The sequence below is a fragment of the Aristolochia californica genome, unplaced genomic scaffold (genome assembly GCF_029961685.1).
Source record: "Aristolochia californica isolate CCGP_79_NKW_82.1479 unplaced genomic scaffold, dmAriCali1.0.hap1 SCAF_2, whole genome shotgun sequence".
Taxonomy (NCBI): domain Eukaryota; kingdom Viridiplantae; phylum Streptophyta; class Magnoliopsida; order Piperales; family Aristolochiaceae; genus Aristolochia; species Aristolochia californica.
The window spans coordinates 40,957,761-40,982,806 of NW_027181881.1; the positions used below are offsets into that span (position 1 = coordinate 40,957,761).

A 25,046-nucleotide genomic window follows, 5' to 3' on the forward strand; every position below is an offset into this window, starting at 1 on the left:
ACTAGATCCAAGCTACCCACCCATCACCAATGAAAGGTTCACATCAAAGTAAATTGATTTATGAGCAAAATCATGACGATAATTTTGTTGAAAAGGGCTCCCAAGATACTCCATATATCAAATAGCATTCTATTTTTAAAGAGGAAATCTTTGATTTTAATGGTGAACAAAAAGGTGGTGAGATCAGACTTATGTTATTGACAATGTGTTCGAAATTTATAAATTTTTGGCCGGAAGTCAAAGCTCATATGGATGCAAGTAGATTAAGGGGACTAACTGCTGCTTGGTGACAAGCCCTCCTCATACATTGAAAAGAAACTTTCCAAAAACAAGTTTACACATGGGGACACATGAAGAACTTATGAATGAGGATGCATTGATTTCTTGGAAATGTAAGAAACAAGACCGGGTGTCCCAAGTCCTCTACTGAGGCCGAGTATCATGCCATGTCTACTGCGTGTTCTGAAATTATATGGCTGCGCGGTCTTCTTCCTGAGCTTCAATTTCCTCAGACTACCTCTATACCTCTCCATGCAGATAACACGAGTGCTATTCAAATAACTACCAACCCTGCTTTCCATGAGTGCAACAAGCACATTGAGGTTGCCTGTCATTCTATCCGCGATACCTTGGAGCGTCAGGTAATATCTCTTCTATGCATCTCTTCGAATCTTCAAGTGGCTAATGTCTTCACTAAAGCAATATCTCAACCCCGGCAAAAAATTTCTGGTTGGTAAATTGTTGTTGTTTGACTTCCCAACATCAATTTGAGGGGGGGATGTTACCATACGTTGGAATTTATATAAGATAGGATTTATGTTAACATTTGTTGTATAGATAATTACATGTATATAGGTTAATTAGAAAGGGATTTGTTGGGCTGGGTTGTATTGTATTTAGCCCATGGGCTGTATTGTAATTGACCTAACCCTACGTTTAAATAGAAAAGCGAGGGAAGCAGCACTCCCGTTTTTCTCTCTTCCCATTTTTTCCAGCCTCCCTCGTGTCTTCCTGTTCACGGTGAACTCAAAGCTTGGAGCACTTGTCCTTGGCTGTTCTGTCAAGCTCTTGTGGTGGTGTTTCTGTCCACGGAACTCAGAGTTTGGAGCTCTTGTTCTTGGCTGTGCCGTCAGCTTCCTTTGGTGGTCTTTCTGTCCATGCAAACTCAGAGCTTGGAGCTCTTGTTCTAGGCTGTTCCGTCAGCCTTCAGTGGTGGCCATTGCCGCTCTCTCCAGCAACTCTGTTGGCTGTTCTCATAAGCCTTTATTCACCTAGAAATCTTTGTCAAAGAGTACATCAAGGGAGGCCTCCCCTAACAACAAGAGATTGCAAGGAGGGACCCAACTTGGCACATAAATCAGTAGCCAAATTGGCTGATCTAAGAACATAGGACCAAGTACAAGAGGTAGTAGAAACAATATCCACAATATCAAGTAAAAGCTGCCAGTTACGCCACAGGGGGAAGGAGGCAATGGAGCACCAGCCAATGACCACTTTGAGGTCACCCTCCACGATCAGTGGACCACTGAAGCGATCCTAGTAGATGTGAAGCCCGTGGAGGAGGCCAAAGAACTCACTAGCGGTCGAGTCCGCAACGCCGAGTGGACCAGAGTATGACATAATAACAGTTCCTCCAGGACCAAAAATACCCCCCCCCCCCCCCCCCCCCCCCCAAAAAAACCAGCCAAACCCGGGTTCCCAAAAGCGTTGTCGTCAAAGTTGAGCTTGTAATATCCGGCCGGTGGAAAGCCAGCCAAACCCGGGTTCCAAAAAGTGTTGCCATCAAAGTTGAGCTTGTAATATCCAGGTGGGTGGGGGGCTGCTTCCAAATATCAACTTGGCGGGTCGCTGAGGGAATGGACATTTTTTGAGTGCAAATCCATGTAGAAATAAGACCCTGTAGCAGTGCAGATCACCTTAGTGGCAGAGCTCGAGGTACGATTAAACCGTCTGGAATTCCTTTTAGTCCAAAGGCACCATGGAATGTAAGCAACGCAAGCAGCTAACAGAAGCTTAACAAGGCTAGGGAGCCGAGTGCCAGATGAGAAATGGCACATGGTGCTCAAGTCAGGGGGGATGCAGAAACTTAGGCCTATCTTGTCAATCATAGAGGTCCAGACCTTCCAGGTAAAAGCACAGTGGAGGAGAAGGTGACTGATGGTCTCGGCTTCCACCCCACAAAGGGACCAAAGAGGGTCAAAAGCAGTGTTTCCACGTTTGATAAGATTTTCAGCAGTGAGAATCCTGTTGCGGCAGGCACTCCAAATGAAAAAAAAATCACCTTTGGAGGAGCCAAGAGCCTCCAAGCAAAAGCTGCCTGGAGAGGGGCAAGAGGCTGTGTCCAACCCATAAGGTGATGATAGGCCGAGGAGATAAAGAAGCGTCCGCTGTCATCAGCGAGCCAATCGCCAGGGGTGGAATCCTAACACTGTCAAGACCATCAAATATATCACAAGCAGATATAGCCTCCACATCAGTAAGGCCTCGTCTCAAACGGAGATCCCATGAGCCGTTCCTCCTCGCATCAAAGACCAAGAGGTCACAACAAAAGGTGATCTGAAAGAGAACAGGGTGGGAAGAGGCAAGAGGACCATCGCCCGACCACCAATCCTTCCAAAAGCGAAGGCTAGAGCCATCTCCAAGGAAGAACCTAATAGCATCACGAAATGTGGCAAATAGATGAAACATGGCCTTCCAGATAGGAGAGGTGGCGTCTGTTGCCATCAATTATCCATCTATCACCAAGACGCTGAAGCTTTGAGGCCACCATAGGCTTCCAGGAGGCTTCCGAGGGGGATTTGAGTTTCCAAAACCATTTAAGGAGCAAGGCCTAACCCATCTCCTTGGTGTGTCTGATCCCAAGTCCGCCCACAGACTTCGGCATACAAACATCATCCCAATTGACAAGGTGGTAACGAAATTTGGTTCTAGTGCCAATGCACCAACTGGTGAAGACGGGGCATGGTAGGAAAGAGAGAAAATAGTTTGGGATACCAACAAGGCACGAATTGAGGAGAGTCATTTTGCCCACCTTAGATAGCATCCTACCCTTCCAAGTGGATAGTCGCCGCTCAATGAACGGGGCCCATAATCCCATCTTGAACCTACAGTCAATAAGAGGAAGACCCAGGTACTGAGAAGGAGTAACTACAACTGAGCAACCTAGAGTGTCTGCCATGTGTTGAAAAATGGAAGGCTCAATATAATAGCCCATGATGGTTGTCTTCCCCCAGTTAACCTTCTGACCAGAAGTGATCTCAAATAGGCCAAGGACGGCCTTAATGTTGCAGATCTGATCATGCGTACCAACACCAAAACAGATAGTGTCATCTACAAACTGGAGCAAGGGAATGTCAAAACAACTCTGGTCAGAAATGGCCTCGAGCAAATTGATACTAGGAGCAGAGTAGAACATAGATGACAGGTACTCAACAATAATGTTGAAGAGGAGTGGGAAGAGGGAGTCTCCTTGACGAATGCCAGGAGAACCCAGGTAGAAACCGCAGACTGTGCCATGCAAGAGCAGAGAGTAAGAAGTCGAGGAGATGCAACTGCGAATCCAAATTCTCCATCTGGCTCTGAAGCCCATGTGATGCATAATGTCATCCAGAAGAGACCAGCTCACCCGATCAAAGGCCTTCTCGAGATCGAGCTTGAGGACAAACCTCGATAGTGCAGTTTGGTAAAGTGGTCGATAATCTCGTGAGCAGCCATTGCTGTATCGAGGATGTCCGGACCTCTAATGAAAGCACTTTAACCCCTGTGGATGATGGTGGGAAGAATAACCTTGCGACAACGAGCCAGGATACGAGCAATGATTTTGTACAGACTTGAGACAAGGCTGATCGGCCTGAAGTCAAGAGGATGCTCAACGCTAGCTTTCTTAGGTACCAAGAAGAGGTAATAAGAGAGGCACCAACACTCTAGAAGGTGATTCCACGAATATAAAAACTGTTGACCATGGAAATAATGTCCGATCTCAGGGTAGGCCAGCAAATTCTATAAAATTCCCTGTTGCACCCATCAAACCCCGGGGCCTTATCTCGAGGGAGACCTAATACCGCATCTTCATCTCCAAATCCGAGAAGGGAAGCTCAATGAAGGCCGCCAAGGTGGGAGAAATTGAAGAGAAATGGAGCCTAGTCAGGCGGGGGCAATGGTGGTGCTCCTCACTGTAAAGATCTGCAAAAAAACTAAGAAGAGCATTAGTAATAGAGGTCCTATCCGAGGTTACTTAATTGTCAATAGACAAGGAAGTAACCCAATTAGTCCTGCACCGGGCCGAGGCAATTGCATGGAAGAACTTTGTGTTGGCATCACCCTCAGCCAACCACTTGAAGCGGGCCTTTTGCTTCCACTAAATCCTTCCGATGTGAAAAAGACTCTAGAACTTGCATTGCAGGGAGATTCGGCCGGAGAATTCCGAATAGGTTAGTAACCTTTGCTCCTCAATCACATCAAGGGCGGCAATCTGAGATTGTAGAGAGGATTTGTGAGAGGTGGCATTGATGCGACGCTCCGAGGACCAAAACTTAAAGTTTTTCTTTAGGGGGGGTTAGTCCACAATGAAGTGGAATGAATTCCCCCCGCATTACTTAGTTCATTAAATAATGGCGTTAGTGTAGAATGAATTACATTGAAGTGAGATTACACAACTTCATTCGCTCAGGCAAAAATCGGGGAAAGCTGATTCATACCTATTTTGCGAATCAACCAATTGAAGCGCGCGACGCGCGTTGCTCCTTCACCTCTCCCCCCGCGATCTTATGTTAAACTAATGAGTTTTAATGTTAAACTATATCTTATGTTATTAAAAAATAATTTATTTATTTATTATATTCACTTATGTTATTTTTAAATTTTTTTTTTAAATAATTTATTCTAGTCACATGTAATTATTGTTTTAATTTATAATAAACTATAATCATTAAGTAATATAATATAATTTTTCATTAATTAGGATATTAATATATTCTAATACTACACGTTAAATCACTTATAACTGTAGTAACCATGTTTATTTTGGTTAATTATCTGTTTAGGTATATATTCTATTTAAGTATATTATAAAAGGTTACCCATTCTCTTCTTCATATCATACTTTTTATTTGGGGGCACTAACACTGGAATTTGTTTTCTAGAGCACTTGAACTCGTCTACACTAACACCCAAAGATGAGTTGAAGTTGAATCAATTCATTTAAGTTCAATTCAATTCTTCACTTCAATTCAAGTTCTTTGTAGACTAACCCCCCTTAAGATGCTTCAGCTTGCACGAGAGGGACCAGGATGTGATGCTATCAACAAAGAGCTTCTCAGTCAGCCAAGAGTTATCAAACCTGAACAGGGCTAGGCCCCATTTGTCAAGTTTGGTGTCGATTTGAATGGGCCAATGGTTAGAGTCAGCTAGGCTCAAAACCGAACCGCAAGTGTTCTCTTAGAGTTGGAGCCAATCACCGATGGCAAGGAAGCGATCAATCTTGGATAGGATGCAAGGCCTCTGCCCATTAGACCACATGAACACCTTGCCAGAGAGACAAATCTCTTCCAACTTGAAGATGCTAATAAAATCTGCGAACTACCACATGGTGGTGGAAATTCTATGAGGGGAGGGGACTTCTCATTGTAGGATCGAATGGCATTGAAATCTCTGGTAAGAAGCCAAGGTACGGGCCAGTGGGTCAAAAGATCGGTAAGCTCAACCCAGAAGGAGCGACGCTCCCGATAACAGATGGGACCATAAACGCCAGCTAGACCCCAAGAGAAACCAGTGCATCTGTCACGACACTTGATTCCTATAGAGTGAGAACCAATCAAATGATCTAACACCTCAACCACAGACGAGTTCCTAAAGCAAGAGAAGACCTCCAGAGGATCCATTTGCATTAATCGCAAACCATTCCAAGTTATTACAGAACCAAAGATCATGAACAAAAGCATCCGAAGGAGTTTGACATTTGGATTCTTGGAGGATCACAATAGAAGGATGACTCCTCGATAGGAGATTCCGAACAATGGCTCGCATTCGAGAGGAACCAATTCCTCTTACATTCCAAGAGATTACAATCATTTGTTCCTTTTTTTGCTTACTCCCAAGGCAGTCTTGCCTCCCGAGGGGTTGTCACTATAAATCATGCCCATTCCCCTAGCCAGTTCGGAGATACGATTCCAAGTTTCCTCATCAAATTAGTCTCGCATAGTCTGTAGAGCCAAGTAAAATTGCCGGTTTCCATCTATCTGCGGAGGAATACAAGAATCTCTGAGGACCATATCCCCCGACTGATGGGGAGGGCAGCTGAATTCCTTGGGAAGGGGAAAGTGGGCACGGGCAGCAGGGCGGCGCCGATAGGTGGCCATTGGAGGCAAAGAACCCGTAGTAGGGGGAGGGGGGCATCTTCGCTGTCAGATAGAGGAGGGAAACTGGGTCAGGGGAGTGGGGGGTTTATCTGAGCAATGGGTGGGGCAATAATTGTGGAGGCAGGGGGGGTTGTTGTGGGGAGGGGGGTTGATCTTGAAGGGGTTATGGTTGCAGGAGGGAGGTTGAGTGGGTGGTTATAAAGGAGTGGGAGGGTGGGGGGCAGGTGATATAAGGGTGGCTGAGAAGCGCAGGCACCAATAGCCATCCCAAGAGTGGGGGCTACAGGGTGGGAAAAAAGGGGGCCAAGTGGCAAAGGGGTCCAGATATCGATGTGGTGCCATGTGGGGGGTTGACGGAATAGGCTACCAAAGGTATAAGGGAAGGGGGGCTGCTGGCCTGCCAAGCAAACTGCAGTGTGCTGGTCGTGGATCGGGCTAGAGCTGGCCTGGGGATGTGTTGCTGCTGCTGCCACCAGTGAGAGAGACAAAGTCTCCCACAAGATTTCCAAATGTGATACTGAGCCACAGGGGTGTTCAGCTGGCATCAAGCCAGAGGAAGGTTGTCCCGGATTGGACACAACTCAGACAGATGAAGAGCCGGGCACGGTCAAATCGCCAACGTTCAGCGGTGCTTCTGTCCAACCTGACTAAGGTACCAAATTGGCTGGCAATGAGGCCAAAGATGCTTTCGTCCCAAAGCTCAAGTGGGAAGCCCGTAATTTGGACCCAGTGACCGAGGCCTCGTTGCTGCAAGGAAGGGTTCCAGTCCCAGATAGAAGTGATAGTGGCTGAAGCAGGGAGCCGGGATGCCATCCAGCAATTGCCAATTGATCGGAACGAAACAATCCACTCACCCGAGCATAGATAAGATGCCAGAGGGGAGTAGTCCAGACGCAGTTGGCAAGTGAACAAATCCGAGATGCATTGGCCCTCTGTCGAAGGAGTGCCGGAGATGACCAATGCAGCACAGAGGAGACAATTGATGCCGAGGCGGAACAGGTTTGGGGGGATTGAAATGGATTTGGCCCAAGTGGGTGGCAGGGGGGTTTTGATTTTGTGAGGTGTAAGGTGCATGAGGTGGATGGACAGAGTCTGAAGTCGGGGCAGATTTCTGGATTGGGATTGGAGGGTTTGCTGGGGTGGGTGTTGGGTAGAGGGTGGCGAAGGCTGTTTTTGGGGTCAAGAGCAGAGGGGGGTAATCAGGTGGATGAGGGGGTCCGGTGCTAGGCAGTGGGGGGAGGAAATGCCGGATGGCACAGGCGAGTTGTGTCCGGAGTTGGTGGCCTCAGGAATGGCTATGGGGCCCATCGTTGTGTGCTCTCTGTGCTGTGAAATGCAGAATTCTGCGCGTCCACCTCGTCGAACCGTGCAAAAACAGAATCTCCAGGGGCCTGACCAGAGCTGCAGAGAGCACTGTGAGTAATGCCAATACAAAAGTCTAAGTATCTCCTAGGACAAGATAATGAAGAGTAATGCCAATCTGGGCCAAAGGGTCGTCTCTAAAAAAATTGACACAGATAATGTTCACTCATCCAAAAGAGAACTCTTCAACATTTTTTTAAGGTTACAAACCAAAAATAAATAAATAGAAGACATGCCGATCGAACAATCAAGAAACCAGTCCACATCCCTGAACAATAGAACTTATTAATTCAGAAAATATCCATTCAGAATTTTTTTTTTCTAAAATGCAATTCAGGATTGTTAAGACAACAAAAAAATACCCGCATTCTCTTTTCCAAATCCAGACGCCACATGAGATCTTCCAATTGCTTCTCCAACTTACTCTTCGCAGCACGCAACGCACCAGCTTCATTTGCCCCCTGAATTAACAACCCAAATTATCTTTTTTATTTTTTTTAAAAAGAAGAAGAATTTCAATGAACAAGAAGAAAAATTACAACAAAGAACGAAACAAAGGCCAGCCAAAATATGAGCCCAGCAAGAGAAGACACGTGAAAAGAACATCAAATACACATAAGAAGTAGCAAGAAACAAACTTACATGAAGGCTTCCCCTCTTGTAATATGGTCGTTTGAGTTCTCTTAATAAAATTCAGCATCATTTAAAAAAAAAAAAAAACTTACAACCCAAAAAAAGAATATGTAACAGCAAAGACCATAACCCAAATTACATTAGTTGCAACATACATATTAGTTGCAACATACATAACTAATAGCATAACAGAAAAGGCAACCATAACGAAAATACTCCAGGCTGACAAAATAATGTTTATTTCCCATTAAAACATAAGAAAGAAGAAACCCACAACTCAGATAACTGTTTCAATTAAAAATAAAATATATTCATTGTTAATGTTGAAAAATCAAATAAAACTTTATATAGCATCTCCAAAACCAGTGTGAAAAAAAACAAAATATGCAGGAGAAAAACCAAGTAAACGCATTCATGGAAGTCATTCGTACCTGTTTAAGCCTCCTAAGTTCTCTTTTTGCCAGCTTCATTCGCCAAGCACATTGTACAGCTATGATACTATAACGGTATTGCTGGAAAATTCTCTGTACTTTCCGCATTCTCCACAAGGTCTAGCCCAAAGTAATGGATGAAAGCACCCAGAACAATAAAAATAAAATCAGAGGATTAAACAAATTTACTTCATGAAGGGCAACGAAGAAGTTTTTCAAAAAAAAAAAAAAAAAAACAAAAAAGGACAACCAAGAAGCATAAATCAGCAAAAAGGTTATAAACATCCTAAAACATTTTCACCAACAATGAATATCAAAGAAATCTGTTGGGTTGAGCCCAATTCCATCCCAAAATGACTAACTACTTAAGATTCCTATTGCTCAACCTTATAATAAAATCATTTCTTTAACACTTTTGAATGTGGAACTTTTTTTCCACTCTACTCTCTCACACGTCTAGGCTTTAGACATAACAGGCCTACGACTGTCCACAACACACAAGCAATCTGGTTCTCACCTCATAACACAAATAACCTAGGGAGCACACTCAAGGCCTCGGCCCACACATACCACCTACTGCACTGTTAGTTGAACCCGAGTCCGTCCCAAAATGACTAGCCACTTAGGAGGCCTATTGTTCAACCTTATAATTAAATCACTTTCTTGGACACTTCTCAATGTAGAAACTTTCCAAGTAAAAATAATAGAAAAAGGACAAACAAAATTATCACTGTTTCAAAAAAAAAAAAACAGAGGTGAAACAAAGAAGAAAAATGAAAAAGAGTAGAAAATAAGAAGATACAGAAGTATTGCAATCAATGGTACTGTTCTCAAGGAGGATTATGACCTCCTCCTTTCATTCAATAGGTCACTGAAGTGACTAATGTATACAAGGATAGAACAATTATCTATGTACATCTCAAAGAACATAATACATATAAAACTGAAAATTTACCCTAACATCTACTACAACTAGGTAAACATTATCTACCCCTAGGTGGAGAATACATGTATGTAAAATGACCAAATTTTGATACTAACAACTTTAATCATCCCCTTGAAGCTGGAGCTTATATGCCCCAACGTGATAGAAAACATCACATCTCATTTTCCCAAAGCTTTAGTAAAAACATCACCAAGTTGATCTATAGTCTTGACATAGAGAGTGACCACGGCTCCACTCATCACAACATCTTTGATAAAGTGACAATCTACCCCTATGTTTAGTCTATTCATAAAATACACGATCGCTTGCAATGAAGATAGTGACTTGATTGTCACAGCACATCGTCATAGCATATTTAGTAGGAAGCCCCAATTCTTTCAACAAACATTTCACCAACAAAAGTGCACTTACCATAAGAGTCATTGCTCTATACTCGGCCTCTGCTCTTGAATGAGCAACTACCTCGTGCTTCTTGCTCTTCCAAGTCAATAAGTTACCTCCCACATACACACAATATCCAAAGTTTCTATCCAACTCGAACCCGATAACATCTAAAAAACCCGTTATTTGCAAACGACTAAGTGGCTCATACAACAATCCATTTCCCAATGCACCTTTCAAGTATCACAATATCGCAACATGGCTTCTACATGAATTTTTCTTGAGTGTTCAATAAACTCGCTGACCATGCTCATTGCAAAGACCATATCAGGTCTGGTCACTATAGCATAAATAAGCTTGTCCACTGACCACCTATACACGATCTCATCTCTCAGGTCGTCATTGTCCTCATGAAAATTATGATTCACCTCCATGAGAGTCTCCACAGGTTTAGCTTCTACCAACCCATACACATATACGCTATCATTTCACATACTTTTTATACGTCACAAAAATCCCAACTTTGCTTCTCGCTAATTATATACCAACAAAACATTTAACTGTTCCTAGATCCCTAATTTGAAAACGGTGCTTCAAATGCTTATTTACCCAATCAATGCCATTTTTGTCATTACTGATGCTTTTCTCAGTTTCTTTGCCGATCTATACAGGGAGGAGCATCACCACCGACCCAGACTTTCCAGCCTTCGCTTCACCACGATTTTCCCCATATAGGCAAGTTTCATTGAGCTTCCTTTCTCAGACTTAGAGGTTGAGGATGTGGTCCTGGGTCACCCCCGAGATAGGGCTCTGGGGCCTGACGGCTTCAACGGGGAATCTATAAGGCTTGCTGGCCTGCCTTGAGAACGGATATCATTTCCATGGTCCAAAGTTTCTTTGATCGTGGAATCACTTTTAAGAGCTTGGGTGCTTCCCTTATTGCTCAGGTCCCTGAGAAAGCTAGTGTGGAACACCCTCAAGATTACCGGCCAATCAGTCTCATTTCAAGTCCTTACAAGATCATCACCCGCATCCTGGCCCGTGGTCTCAAGGTTGTTCTTCGTACCATGATCCATCGGGGTCAGAGAGCCTTTATTAGAGGTTGTGACATACTTGACTCTGCAACGGCCACGCATGAGATTGTGGATCATTTTGCCAAGTTGAGTCGGCCGCGGTTTTTTCACAAGTTGGACCTTGAGAAAGCATTCGACCGGGTTAGTTGGTCCCTCTTAGACGACATTATGCAACGTATGGGATTTCATGACAAATGGAGGTTTGGGATCCGCAAGCGTATCTCTTCGGCCTCGTACTCCTTGCTCCTCAATGGAGGTTGGCTAGAGGCCATCTGTGATCAGAGTTGTTTTTACATCCCCCTACTCCAATTTGCAGACGACACCATATGTTTCGGCGTTGGCACTCTTGATTAGGTCAATAACATTAAGGCCCTTCTCAGCCTTTTTGGGATCACTTTTTGATTGATAGTCTTGGCAGTGTTATTGTCCGTCCTCAGATGGCTGACCGGATGATCTGGCTCCTTGACGACAGCTTGACTTGAGCACCATGTGTCGTTTCTCTTCTGGGACCTGCCTTCCCAGCCTAGGAAAGCTTCTATTGGCTGCCTGCATTGCTTTTGTCCCTTAGTGCCTTTGGAAGGAGAGAAACTCTAGACGGCTTGACTGTACTTTCCGCTCTGCTGTTGAGGTCTCCTACACTGCCACAGGGCTCATCTCTACATGGATCCGTACCTGGAAAAAATTCAACTGCCTCTCTTGTTTGCCGGTCCGCACCAACTGGAAGATTATTGCTCAGATGTACGTCCCCTCTGCCCCTCGTCGAGTTGCTATTTGTGAGCCTCCTCCCTCCTAACATTATAAGCTGAATTTTGATGGTAACACCCCAAGGAACCCGTGTTTAGCTGGCTTTGGCAGGGTGATTTTTTATCCGGGTGGCACTGCCATACTCTCGTACTGTGGCCCTCTCGGAATTGCTAACTCGATCACTACTGAGCTCTCAGGTCTCCTCACGGCTTGCGTATTTTTTAGGACCGCTTCAGTGGTCCACTTATCGTGGATGGAGATTCCAAGGTCATCATTGAATGGTGCTCTACCGCATCCTTCCCTCCATGGCATCACCACCTCATATTTTTCTTGATATTTTGGACATTATTTCCACCATTTCTTGATATGTTGGTCAGGGGAGGACTCCCTTGATGTATCTTCCCTTTCAATGAAATAAAATTATCATCATTTCAAAAAAAAAACAAAAAATACAAAAAAAAAAAAAAAAACGTATACAATCAAAACCGAGATTCAAGAAGACTACTTTAATAAAGAGTGACCATAGTGACTCCTCTCAAAGTCGAAGCACATCAAAACACAACTGAACTGATCAAACCAAGCTCTAGGCCTCTGTTTCAGACCACAAATAGCTTTATGCAACCAACATAATTTTCTTGTCTCCCCCTAACCAACATATCTTTGAAGTTGCTCCATATATAGCTCTTCAGCCAAATCTTCATACAAGAAGGCAACTTTGACAACCAATTGATACAATGGTCAGCCAGATTAACTACGACAGATATCAATATGCTAAAAGAAGATAGCATATAATAATTTCCCAACTAGCCTTCTTTATTTTGTTTTATCCATTAATTTTGGATTCCCTTCATCATGCAAATCATGGTTGTAAGCCATAGGTGTCTATATTATGTTTGGTCAAAATAAAATTTTCAATTTCAAAAAATCTGAATATACTTCGTCTAGGCCCTACTTCCCTTACCCTTAAACAAAATGATAGCTTCTTAAAGAATGCATGCCCCATTCCCTATATCGACAAAAAAGGTTAGCCACGGTCAAGAGAGACCTCTTTTTTATTTTATTTTTTAGTTTTTTAAATAATGCAGATTTTTTTTTAAATGATGCTGATTTTTATTAAGACAAAAGCTCAAAAGAGCAATTTACAAAGGAGGGAAGCCTTCCCGAAGAATAAGAGATTGCTGAGAAGTTCCGAAATTTGTCAATTTATCAGCCAAAAAGTTGGTTGATCTAGGAATGTGATTCTAATTACAATGAATAGAAGATACAATGTCAGCAATACTATCAGTGATGGGCCAATGGCGCCAAGGGGGGAAGTTGTCTTTGGAACACCAACTAATAACCGTCTTCGAGTCGCCTTCAATGATTAACTTGCCATGGAGACGATCCCTGAAGATTTGGAGGCCAAACAACAGAGCACTAACTTCAATAGTATTAGAATCAACTAAATCAACTATGCCCACTGGATCAACATAAGAAAGAATAAGGTCTCCATTGTGACCTCTGAACACACCGCCTGCTCCAGGCAATAGCATTACCATCAAAATTCAGTTTAATACAGTCACAAGGGGGAGGATCCCAGATGGCCATACTCAGAGTTCTGCAGGTGACAGACATATGGACGATCAAATTCCAATTTTCTCGAAGGGAAACACCCGATAGAGTGGCAAAATCCTTCCTTGTATGAAGCCAGCTCGAGATGAGGCCAACAGCATGAGAAGCCGCGTTGACCGGGGTACTAGCTTTGGAGTTGAATCTCAGATTGTTCCGCTTGAGCCAAATGCACCATGGAACATGTGCAAGATAGGCCAAAAGTATAAACTCGCCCAACCAGGGAAGGTGAATCCCGCAAAACATCTCAAAGGTGCCAAACAGGTCCTGATGCAACCCCACTTGGAGCCCAATTTTCTGAAAAATCTTCATCCAAACTTGCCACGAAAATCCAGTGTAAGAGTACATGCTGGACTATCTCTTCGCACTCACCGCAAAGGGGTAAAGAAAGATCTGAGGTGATGAAGCCTCTTTTATGAAGGTTGCTCGAAGTAAGAATTTGTTCTCTGACGGCAGACTACATGAAAATTTTGATTTTGCTTGGCACTGAGAGTTTCCAAGCCAGATTCGCATTGAGCACATGAATATTGTCGTCTTTCTTTTTGATATGAGAGTAAACAGAAGTAACAGTGAATCGGCCTTTATTGTTGGGCTTCCAAATCAGCTTATCAACGGAGTGCTCGTGGATAATAGTATTGTTAGGCCTGGTAAGGAGAGAGCAAAAAGCCAACGATTCCTCATCATTTAATCCCTGGTGAAACGGGAGACTCCACGAGTGATCACTCAATGAATTAGCTACAAAGCAAGAAAGGTTGCCAGCCACCCTATGCAGAAAATATTTTTATGCAAAGTGTATAGATAATTTTATGCAGGGTTAATATACAAAGGTTATGCCCAATTTTATGTAGAGGTCATGCAGAAAATATTTTTATGCAAAGTGTATAGATAATTTTATGCAGGGTTAATATACAAAGGTTATGCCCAATTTTATGTAGAGGTCATGCCCAAAATTATGTAAAATGTACGCATAATTTTATATACAGTTTATTTGACATGTATTTTATGCAGAGTTTTAAATGTATGTTGGAGCTCAAACTCGGCTCGAGCTTGAGCTCGAACTTCGAGTTTGAAGTATTTAAATCAAGCTCAACTCAACCATAGGCAGGTTTCGGCTCGACTCGGCTCGATGCCACCCCACCCCTACTTCCCACCATCATCCACAAGGGTCAAAGTGCTTTCATTAGAGGTCGGGACATCTTCGATTCAGCTATGGCCGTTTACGAGATTATTGACCACTTTGTCAAACTGGGCCTACCGAAGTTTGTCCTCAAGCTTGATCTGGAGAAGGCTTTTGACAGGATGAGTTGGTCCCTCCTGGACGACATTATGCAGCACATGGGCTTTGAAAAAAGATGGAGATTTTGGATTCATAATTGCATCTCCTCTGCTTAATACTCTCTGCTCCTGAATGGCACGGTTTGCGGCTTCTTCTAGGGTTCTTGTGACATTCGTCAACCAGACCCCTCTCCCCACTCCTCTTCAACATTATTGTTGAGTACTTGTCATGTATGTTCTACTCTACTCGTAGTATGGGTTGGCTCGAGGCCGTTTCTGACCAAATCCACTTTGATATTCCCTTGTTCCAGTTTGCAGACAACACTATCTGTTTCAATTCTAGCATGCTTGATCAGATCCACAACATTAAGGTCATTCCTGGCCTATTTGAGATCACATTTGGTCAGAAGGTTAACTGGGGAAAGATGACCATCATGGGATACAATATTGAGTCTTCCCTGCTTCAGCACATGGCAAACACTGGGTTGCTCGGTTGCAATTACCCCTTCTCACTACCTAGGCCTTCCTCTTACTAATTCTCAGCCCAGGATGGCATTATGGGCCCCAGTCATTGACCGGCTCGAGTGGCGATTGTCCACTAGGAAGGGTAGGATGCTCTCTAAGGTGGGCAGACTAACTCTCCTCAATTCGTGCCTTGTGGGTATCTCAAACTATTTGTTCTCTTTCCTGCCATGCCCCGCCTCCATTAGCCGGCCCATTGACATGAACAAGAGACTTCTTGTGGCGTCGCACTAAAACCGAGCTCCGCTACCACCTTGTTAGTTGGGATGATGTTTGTATGCTGAAATCCTTGGGCCATGTTGAGATCTAACGCACCAAGGATATGGGTCAGGCCTTGATCCTCAAATGGTTCTGGAAACTCAACTCCCCTTCGGAAGCCCCCTAGAAGCCTATGGTGACCTTCAATCTTCGGCATTTTGGTGATAGATGGATCCCCCAAGAAAAAGGGCACAAGAGAAGCAAGTGGCTAACAATTTCTTCATTTGCGTGGTAAAAATGGCAAATGGGGTCAACTCCGAGCTGGCCAAGAATTCTGAGATTGTTAGCTGAGAGAATCTTGTTGCGGCAAGCACTCCACATGAAGAATTTTATTTTTGGAGGTGCACTGAAATGCCATGTGAACTCCAATGCATGCTTGGGACCACAAGTAATCCGCCTCGAATAACAAGGCAAGCGGAGGAGACTGAGAAGGAGCCACTTTTATCTGGCCACCAGATTAATTTATCTGATTTGGTAGCTTGGATTCTGGCTGGCTGCAAAACGTCCAAAAGGCGGCTAGCTTCAAGACCTTCAAGCTCAGATAGACCACAACGAGGCCGAATGTTCCATCCCCCATTATCAACGACTACAGAAATGGTAATATTCCTTAAATCTTAAAATTCTGAAGAAGCTAGGGAAGGTGTTCTTAAGAGGCATATCACCCAACCACCAGTCTTCCCAATAAATCTGATATGATGGCCATCACCCACATAGTATTGGACTGCCGATGAGAAAATTGGAGCAAGGAGATACGGATACCTCCATATAGGAGATAATTGCCTTCTGTTTCCCCCTTCGGTCCACCAATTCAAGGAAATGCCGAGCTTTGAGAGCATCATATTTTTCCAAAGGTTTAGGGCAAATGAGTTCAGTCTCCACATCCATTTAAGAAGCAAGGCTTGGTTCATGTCTTTGGAGAACCGGATTCCGCGAGGCTCTTCGAGAGGCAGACTTCCTCCCAACTGACCAAATGGTACTTGAAATCAAGGTTGTTTCCTCTCCAAAGAAAAAGCTTCTTCATCTTATTCAGTTGCTGACAAACAAAGGTTGAGCAAGGCATGAAGGATAAATAATGGTTTGGAATGCCAGCAATACATGATTTTAAAAGCGTCAACCTTCCAGCCTTGCTATGCAACCGACCCTTCCACGAAGCAATCCGCAATTCCATCTTCTCAATAACTAGAGTCCAAAGATATTTGCAAATATGAAGGTCATGTTTCATTTCTTTGCCACATTCTGTGATGCTATTCAGTTCTTCATTGGTGATGGCTCCAACCTACGGATTGGTGGTCGTGTGATGGTCCTCTTGCCTCTTCCCACTCAGTTCACTTTCAAATCACCTCTTGTCATGACCTCTCGGACTCTCATGCATGGGGGAATGGCTCCTAGGATCTCCATTTGAGACATGGCCTTACTGATGTGAAGGCCATATCTGCTTGTCACATGATTGATGGACTTGGCAGTGTTAAGGTTTGTCCTCTGGTGACTGACCGGCTGATCTGGCTTCCTGATGACAGCCGGTGATTCTTTGTCTCCTCGGCCTATCGTCATCTTATGGGTTGGACTCAGCCTCCCGCCCTTCACCTGATTGTTTTTGCTTGGAAGCTCTTGGCTCCTCCAAAGGTGAATTTTTTTCCCCAAGGCTGCCTACCACAATAGGATTCTCACTGCTGACAATCTTATTAGGCGTGGAAACACTGCTCCTGACCCTCTATACCCCCTCTGTGGGGTGGAATCAGAGACCATCTGTCACCTTTTCCTCCATTGTGTTTTTTTCCTAGAAGGTCTGGACCTCTATGATTAACAGTATGGGCATCAATTTCTGCATCCCGCCTAACCTATGCACCATGTGCCGATTCTCTGATGGCACTCGTCTCCCCAGCCTCGGTAAGCTTCTATTAGCTGCTTGCATCGCTTACATTCATTGGTGCCTTTGGACTGAAAGGAAATCCAGACGGTTTAATCGAGCCTTGAGCTTTGCCGCTGAGGTGATCTGCACTGCTACGGGCCTTACCTCTACATGGATTCGCACTCGGAAAGAATTTGGTTGTCTATCATGTACCCCTTCCGGCACCAACTGGAAGATTATTGCTCAGATGTCCAGTCCCTTTGTGCCCCGTCGAGTTGACATTTGGAAACCTCCCCCCACCGGTTATTAGAAGCTCGGGAGCACTTTTGGAAACCCAGGGTTGGCTGGCTTTGGGAGGGTAATTTCTGATCCTGGAGGAACAACTATTATGTCATACTCTGGTCCTCTCAGCGTTGCGGACTCGACCACTGCTGAGCTCTCAGGCTTCCTCCAAGGGCTTCGCATCTACCAGGATCGCTTCAAAAGTCCACTTATCGTGGAGGCTGACTCCAAAGTCGTCACTGGCAGCTTTTTCTTGATATTATGGACATTGTTTCCACTACCTCTTGTACTTGGTCCAATGTTCTTAGATCAACCAATACGGCTGCTGATTTTTGTGCTAAATTGGGCCCCTCCCTACAATCTCTTGTTGTTAGGGGGGGCCTTCCTTGATGTATTCTTTTGCTTTTCTTCGTAATAAAATCATCACCGTTTTAAAAAAAAACATTTAAATAACCCTCTTGTTGCTGATAGTGCCATTTTTGTGGTTTTTCGGTGGTTTTCCTCAGGCATCAGGCATCCTTGGCGATTCTGGGATTTTCATGATGGGATTATGGATTTATGTTGTGGTTTATCTTTCCAATGGGAGCATACTTTGATGAGTGCCAATGGTTTGGCTGATAATTTGGCCTAGTTGGCTGCTACCACTTTGGAAACTGTTTAACCTTACCAATGTAGGTCTTTGGGTTAGGACTTTGGGGTTTGTTTCTGTATTTTGCTATTTGATTTAGCTTTTGAGCCATCTTTTGGCAGGCCTATAGTCAATTCAGGCCTTCGTAATTTGTAATTTGTAACCTTTCCTCTTCCTTGCAATTAATTTCTCACAATTTGAAAAAATAAATAAGCAAATAGTCTTCCAAATCCAAAAACTAAAGAATGGGAGCGAAATTATATTGTTGTGGCCTGGTTATTGAATAGTATGGGATCTAATATTGTCAACCAGGTTATATATATAAGAACACTACTAAGGGACTACAAGATACTTCATAGAAAAGAGTCTCTCAGGCAAGCGATATATGCAGGACTTCTTTTTATATGTTAGATTGTTCACCAAAAAAAAGGGTGACAAGTTGTTAGTTGAGATAATTAGTGAAGTGGTTTATGGCAGAGGGTACTTTGATATTATCCTATGGTTCTTGATGAACAGGAGCTGGAAAAACAAAGTGAAAACATCAATAGACTTCCTATCTTTCAACAAGACGCATGAATGTAATTCTCAACCACATTCAAAAGACTTCATATGAAACCAAATTGCCAAAATGAATCCAGAAAACAGTATCAAAAACTGGACTGATTCACATTCTTAACAACATAACAGCTCATCAAAAAGGATTACTCCTCACAAAGCAATCATCAAGATGTTAAGGTCCCAGATCTGACACATGGATTCGTAGGGAGGAAGAAGAGAAAGACAAAAACCAAGCTAAAGAGAAGCTTGAAAACCCTAGGTTCGTTAAGGAAAACGCACACCTCTGAGCTCGTTGAGGAGAACTCAAAACCCTTGTTTACTCTAAATCAATGTTTGTCTTTCTCATTACTCCCTTAAATAGGGTTCACCCTTACAAGGTTTAAGATAAAATATTACAAAAATACCCCTATAAATGAAATATTCCAAAAATGCCCTTGTGGCCTATTAATTCTTTAACTGAAATAAAATAAAGTAAATTAAAAATAATAATAATAATAATAATAATAATGTTATTGTGTGCATAACATTACACCCCCTGGAAGAAAGAGCTTCTCCTCAAGCTCGAAGGTAGGGTCTGTATGCCGACGTCTCCACCTGTTCCGAAGCAGCATCCACAGTAGCTATGTCTGCCCTCTGGACGCCCAAAACTGGAGCATTCCACCCTAGTAGCAATTTTTTTCAAGGTCGAATGTAGGGATGCGTGCCGAACGGCACCACATCTCCCCAAGTAGCATTTTTGCCCTCCATCAGTCCTAGACTGGTGTGATACTGCCCCTCACGGCGGCCCCCCATTGCAAGGTTGCACAGCCCACACTTTTCCACCATGGCAGCAACACATCCTGACCAGCCCCCTGGGATTGAGAAGATTCAGCAGCACACATTATATATATCTCCGATATTTTTACACTCTCTTCTTGCAGTGGCACGGCAAGATATTCTTTGAGTAGAAAACTCATTACATCTTCTGCCTTGGCACGAAGAAACTTGCAGTAATTTATGCCATTGAGCACTGCATTCCTTTGAGCATCTAACACTGCGGATGCATTCATTTCAATGCCAACTACCACGCCAACACGATGTGCCAAACTCAGGCCAATGCGTTCCAGTACCGCAGCACACAGCAAAAAACAATGTATCCGGACCAAGATCAGCCCAGTCACCAGCTAGAGAGTACAGCTTCTCTGCAGCCAGAGTGTTAACTTGATAAAATGTTGTAGGCGATATAGAAAAGCATAAACGACTAATGGAATCATGAATTCTTGCTGCAACGGGGCCTTGTAGGACCTCATTGCTCAAACCTCTTTCCACCTGGGGTATTGGCAGAGGGTGCAGTGGGCAATCAGCTGCTGCTGCATTTGATATGCTCAGTGCTGTTAAGGGGCAGTGGGGGAGAACATGCAGATGCTCCTTGAGTAAGGGATTGAGCCATTTGCTGAAATTCACTTTCAACCACTTCATTGTCAACCCCTGACGAACAAACCTGAACAATAAGCATTACTTCTGCAGTGTGAGACTCAAGATCTCCATTCTCAAAACTTTGACCTGGACTCCTTCCTTCTCTTACTGTGAATTGACGCGAAAAGCCAACATTGTCAATTCTGTTCCAAACTGGTAAGCTAGAAGACTGAAGGAACTGCTGAAAGATCAAAGCATATGCACATGCCCTCCTAGAAACATTTGGGCAATTAACAGGTCCCTTAATAGATGTCATGCCCTCCCTAAAATTACCAAGCATAAACCCCACAGTGCGTTTACCCTGACGGGAACAGCCAACTGAAAACTTACACTTATTCCGAGCATCATAACTAGTCTCCTTTGCCTTCCCACAGTCTACCACGTGCACTACATCATCAATGGTGATACTGCTCTCTGCAATATTTGCTGCCACCACTATTTTCCTCAAACTACTTGGTGTTCAGTCAAATATTTCATTGTTGGTTAGCTGTGGGCATTGAACCATGAAGAGGAAGAATTAGGCACATGTTAGAGTCACCAAAAAGTTTAATCCCTTTGATCTTTTCAAGGAGTTTAGATATTTCATCCCCGCCAGTGAGGAATACAAGGATTGGTCCTTCCCCTTCGTACTGACAAGTGTACTCAATGGTTGCTTCTATTAATCCATAATCAAATTGGAATGGATTCCACGCTTCCAGAGATCATCTTGTTGATGCACTGTAGCTCTTGTAATACGACTCAATATCAACACCAAATGCGTTCCTGATGGAAGTATCTGGGTCCCCCAGTCTCTCAAGCACAACTTCTGTAACAGCAAAGAGGTGCCCATGATAAATAAGCCCTGTCGCAAACAGAAGAGGAACAACTTCGTTGATCCCATTATCAATGGCATTCAGCTCCCTCCAACTCATTCCAGAAATTCCAACAGAATTTCCAGCAGGCAATTGATTCAGGGACAACAATTGAAAAGGAGAGGTAAAAGCCGATTCCAATTTCTGAGACACACACCCAGCCACAACAAGGGACTTACCATCCTTTTTGCAATCAGACTTTAAAGTTTCCATGGCTGATTGAGTAGGAGATTTCACAGTACACGTATTCATAAACCAAAGATCACAGTAAAATTTTTGGGTTGAAAAACTGTGTTAGTTTCTGCGCTCCCGTGCTTGGCCAGGTACTCAGATAATTATGTGCACCATACAAGTCTCCCGTTTCACCCTCTTCACGAATTGATTGTATGTTGAGCAAAGCAGCAACAACAAAGGGAACCTCCCCGTTTGAAGGTTTAGATTGAACAATGGTCTTAGCAGCACCCACCAGCATATCCTTGTGAAAACCACAAGCAACCTCAGCAGCAAGGTACTCTTCATCCTCTACATCTAATCTTGCCTCTGATGTGTTAGGAACAAAACCTTTCAACGTTATTCTCTGAAGCATTTCTTCAATTGCATCATATATGTCTTTGGACAGAGAATGGTCACTATCTTCAGCAAGGAACTCATAAATCACCCCATCCACCTCAATCATACGACAGCCTGGAGTCTTCTTAATTCCTCTTTCCTTTATCTGTTTTCACACCTTCAGTGCATAATGACAACCATGCTTGCAAACAAAACTAATAGCATCATTATACAACCAACCAAGCATCTTCACTACACCCAAAAAAAATTATCTCCATTTCTTACCACGATGGCTCCCTTCTCATATGCTGAACTCCCACTGAATTGAAACATTGCCACGAACAGTGCCCAAACAGCAAATATGGAACCCAAAAAATTAAGCCCCACATTTTCAATTGGACAACGAACATACGCACAGGTATTGTGCGCATCAACAGAAAAACAAAGCCCCCAAAAAAAAAAATTCAGCAGTCCCATAAAAAAATTTCTATGAATCCAGGTATTCCCTAAAAATTTCATCTCGAAATTCATACAGCCAAGCCGGAATTCCAACAATTGGGCACTGGTTCTCTGCTTCCCGGAATAGAGAAGCTCCATCCCCAATTTTCGAGCAGCGTTACTGCTGCTCAGGCCCTTGGAGCCCCATCAACACCACGGAAGACTCCTTTTTACCTAAAAATCGACGGCGTTTCTGAAACTTACCCCAAAAGGCATTGAAATTTGTTTTCCGTTGGGTTGCCGAACGCAAGATTGAGCGGAAAAAGTGTCGTTCTGAAACCCAAGCCCACCGGAATTTTGTCCAACGGAGCCAACAGCACCTCCTCTTCTTCCGGTGGTGACTAGCAGCCATTTGGGGCTTCGGCGCTTGGAGATTTTCCGAGACAGAGGAGGGATGCCCGAATTGAATCCCCGAGACAGATCGGAATTTTTCAGTCTTCTGTTCTAGGAGACATTCTACTGGCCGTGAGAATGGATTTGTTGAGGTCGAACCCAAATCAGCCATTACCGACGAGGTTGTAGCAGAATACCCTTCCGATTTCCCAAAACCTGCTGGCTGATTTCGGAAGTTTGGAAGCCAATTTCGGATTTGGTGTCTTAGACTCCGAATTCTGATGTGCAGGGTCCCCAACTGTTCAGCTTTGGATTTCCCTGCGCAGAAATTGGTACTCTTACTGGCCCTTTGCCTAGTTTCTAGTCCGAGACAGCGCCTGCTACCTTTAGTTCTGAGAAATTTTCGTGCTCGGAGATTTTAGGTCGTATGGCCTTCTTTTCTGCGGCATCGAGATATCTCTCCATGGCAGAAATTTGAATGGAAGTTCTACGCATTCCCTCCCGCAAAGATTTTTCCCATACTATAAGTCTTGCCCGCATTTCTTCCAATAAATCGAGAATGGCAATGCATTTTTCTTGGTATGAAGAATTGCTCATTGTGTTCCCGCTCTGATACCAGTTATTATGGTCCCGGATCTGACACATGGATTCGTAGGGAGGAAGAAGAGAAAGACAAAAATCAAGCCAAAGGGAAGAATGAAAACCCTACGTTCATTAAGGAGAATGCACACCCCTGAGCTCGTTGAGGAGAACTCAAAAACCCATGTTTACTCTAAATCAGTGTTTGTCTTTCTCATTACTCTTAACCCTTAAATAGGGTTCACCCTTACAAGGTTTAAGATAAAATATTACAAAAATACCCTGTGAATGAAATATTCCAAAAATACCCAAGTGGCCTATTAATTCTTTAACTGAAATAAAATAAAGTAAATTAAAGAAAAACAATTAAAATAATAATGTTATTGCGTGCATAACACAAGACTAAAGAAAAAAGATATTGTGTGTTTTAGTGTTTGTCAGAGACAGTAAAATCTTACAAACGAAGTAAATCGAGAAGGTTGCTCATTATAAAAATAACATGGATAGAAGCAAGAGCACCTGTATAAGTAGTGCAGCTCTCTCCTTTCTCTTTAGCAAAAGTTTTTGCTGAGAGGATAAGGCCCGTATGCCAGATTGTATAAGGACAACTGCAGAACGGAGTTGTAAATAAGCACGTTTAAGTAGCCATCTACGAGCATATTTTTGTATTAAAAGCGAAGCGACATCTCGTCTTTTAGTCAAATATGTCCTTTGTGCCAGGCAACCTGAATAAACAAAAGAATAACAATAAGTTTACCATCACCCAAAAGACAAGAAATATAGCAGATTTATTTTGATTTATCATTCACCTAGTAACATTTAATAATGTTATATGAAGCTTACACATTCTAGAAGTTGGATCATTTAGCTGAAGATATTCAAGCTCTTATTGAGAACCTTCTGAAGTTCACTGGCTACTCCCCTAATAGAGGAACAAGTGTGCCAAGGGCTAGGTGTGTCCCACTCCTTTTATAATTTAGTACCCCTCTTTTGGTATTTCTTGTTTTCATCCAATAAATTAAACATCAGAGGGAGAAATTGGGCACAAAATTCCCTACGAGCAAAAAGTGCATTGAAGTGTTACCTTAGTTGATGGTTCTGTCTGATCAGTTCATGGGGTTGGTATTGTTACTCCTGCATCGTTCTCGTGTCCTCCGGCTTTGTTATTGGTTGCTAAGTTTCCTCTAAGTCTGTTATTGGTTAGCCAGTTAACTAAATCAATGAATTGTTCATTAACCTTTTATCCTACTCACTATGTGCTTCAGGATCTCAAGACGAAGAGGATGATTGGTTGTACACGTGAGAAGAGCGGATTGTATTATTTAGAGAACCACTTGCTAGATAATACATTACATACTTTGCACTCTACAGTCTCACCTCTGCAGTGGCACTTACAATTAGGTCGTCCATCTTTGACAAAATCGATTCAGTTGTTTCTAGCATTTCTTTCTAGTCTTTCATTTCAGTGCGAATCATTTCAGCTAGGCAAGCATCAACAAACTACATTTCATGTCTCTCATCACAGTAGTCAGTTATTTTAAGTTATTCATTCAAATGTTTGGAGTCCTTGTCATGTAAATAGCTTATTTGATTATAAATATTTCATTTCATTTATTTATGATTTCAGCAGATGTTTCTAGTATATCTCCTTTGAGAGAAGTCTACAATCGTTGATGTATTTCAAATGTTTTACAATGGTTCACTAAAATATTTTTTGAGAATCGAAGTGGCAAAAAGTAAAGCCATTCTTGTATTCACACTACGAAAATATGTAACAAATACGTTCAAGAATGTGGGTTATTGGGTGCCAAACCATTTGAAAGTCCAATGAAAGTTGGACATGATCTTCATGATGATTAGATCGTTGAACTCAAT

General features: G+C 43.1%; 1 protein-coding gene across 5 annotated transcripts in view; it reads right to left on the minus strand.

Annotated features, from left to right (window-relative positions):
* LOC137955872 (myosin-15) overlaps positions 1-25,046 on the minus strand; it is a 132,283-nt gene that overhangs the window by 54,955 nt on the left and 52,282 nt on the right. For all 5 annotated transcript variants that reach the window (XR_011113188.1, XR_011113189.1, XM_068803055.1 and 2 more), the window contains 3 exons: positions 23,691-23,896; positions 8,783-8,902; positions 8,081-8,179 (listed from right to left, as the gene is read on the minus strand). Coding sequence is in view for 3 of the 5 variants with exons in the window: in XM_068803055.1 (XP_068659156.1) it covers positions 8,081-8,179; positions 8,783-8,902; positions 23,691-23,896 (425 nt within the window). In the remaining 2 variants the exon portion in view is untranslated. The remainder of the gene's footprint in view (positions 1-8,080; positions 8,180-8,782; positions 8,903-23,690; positions 23,897-25,046) is intronic.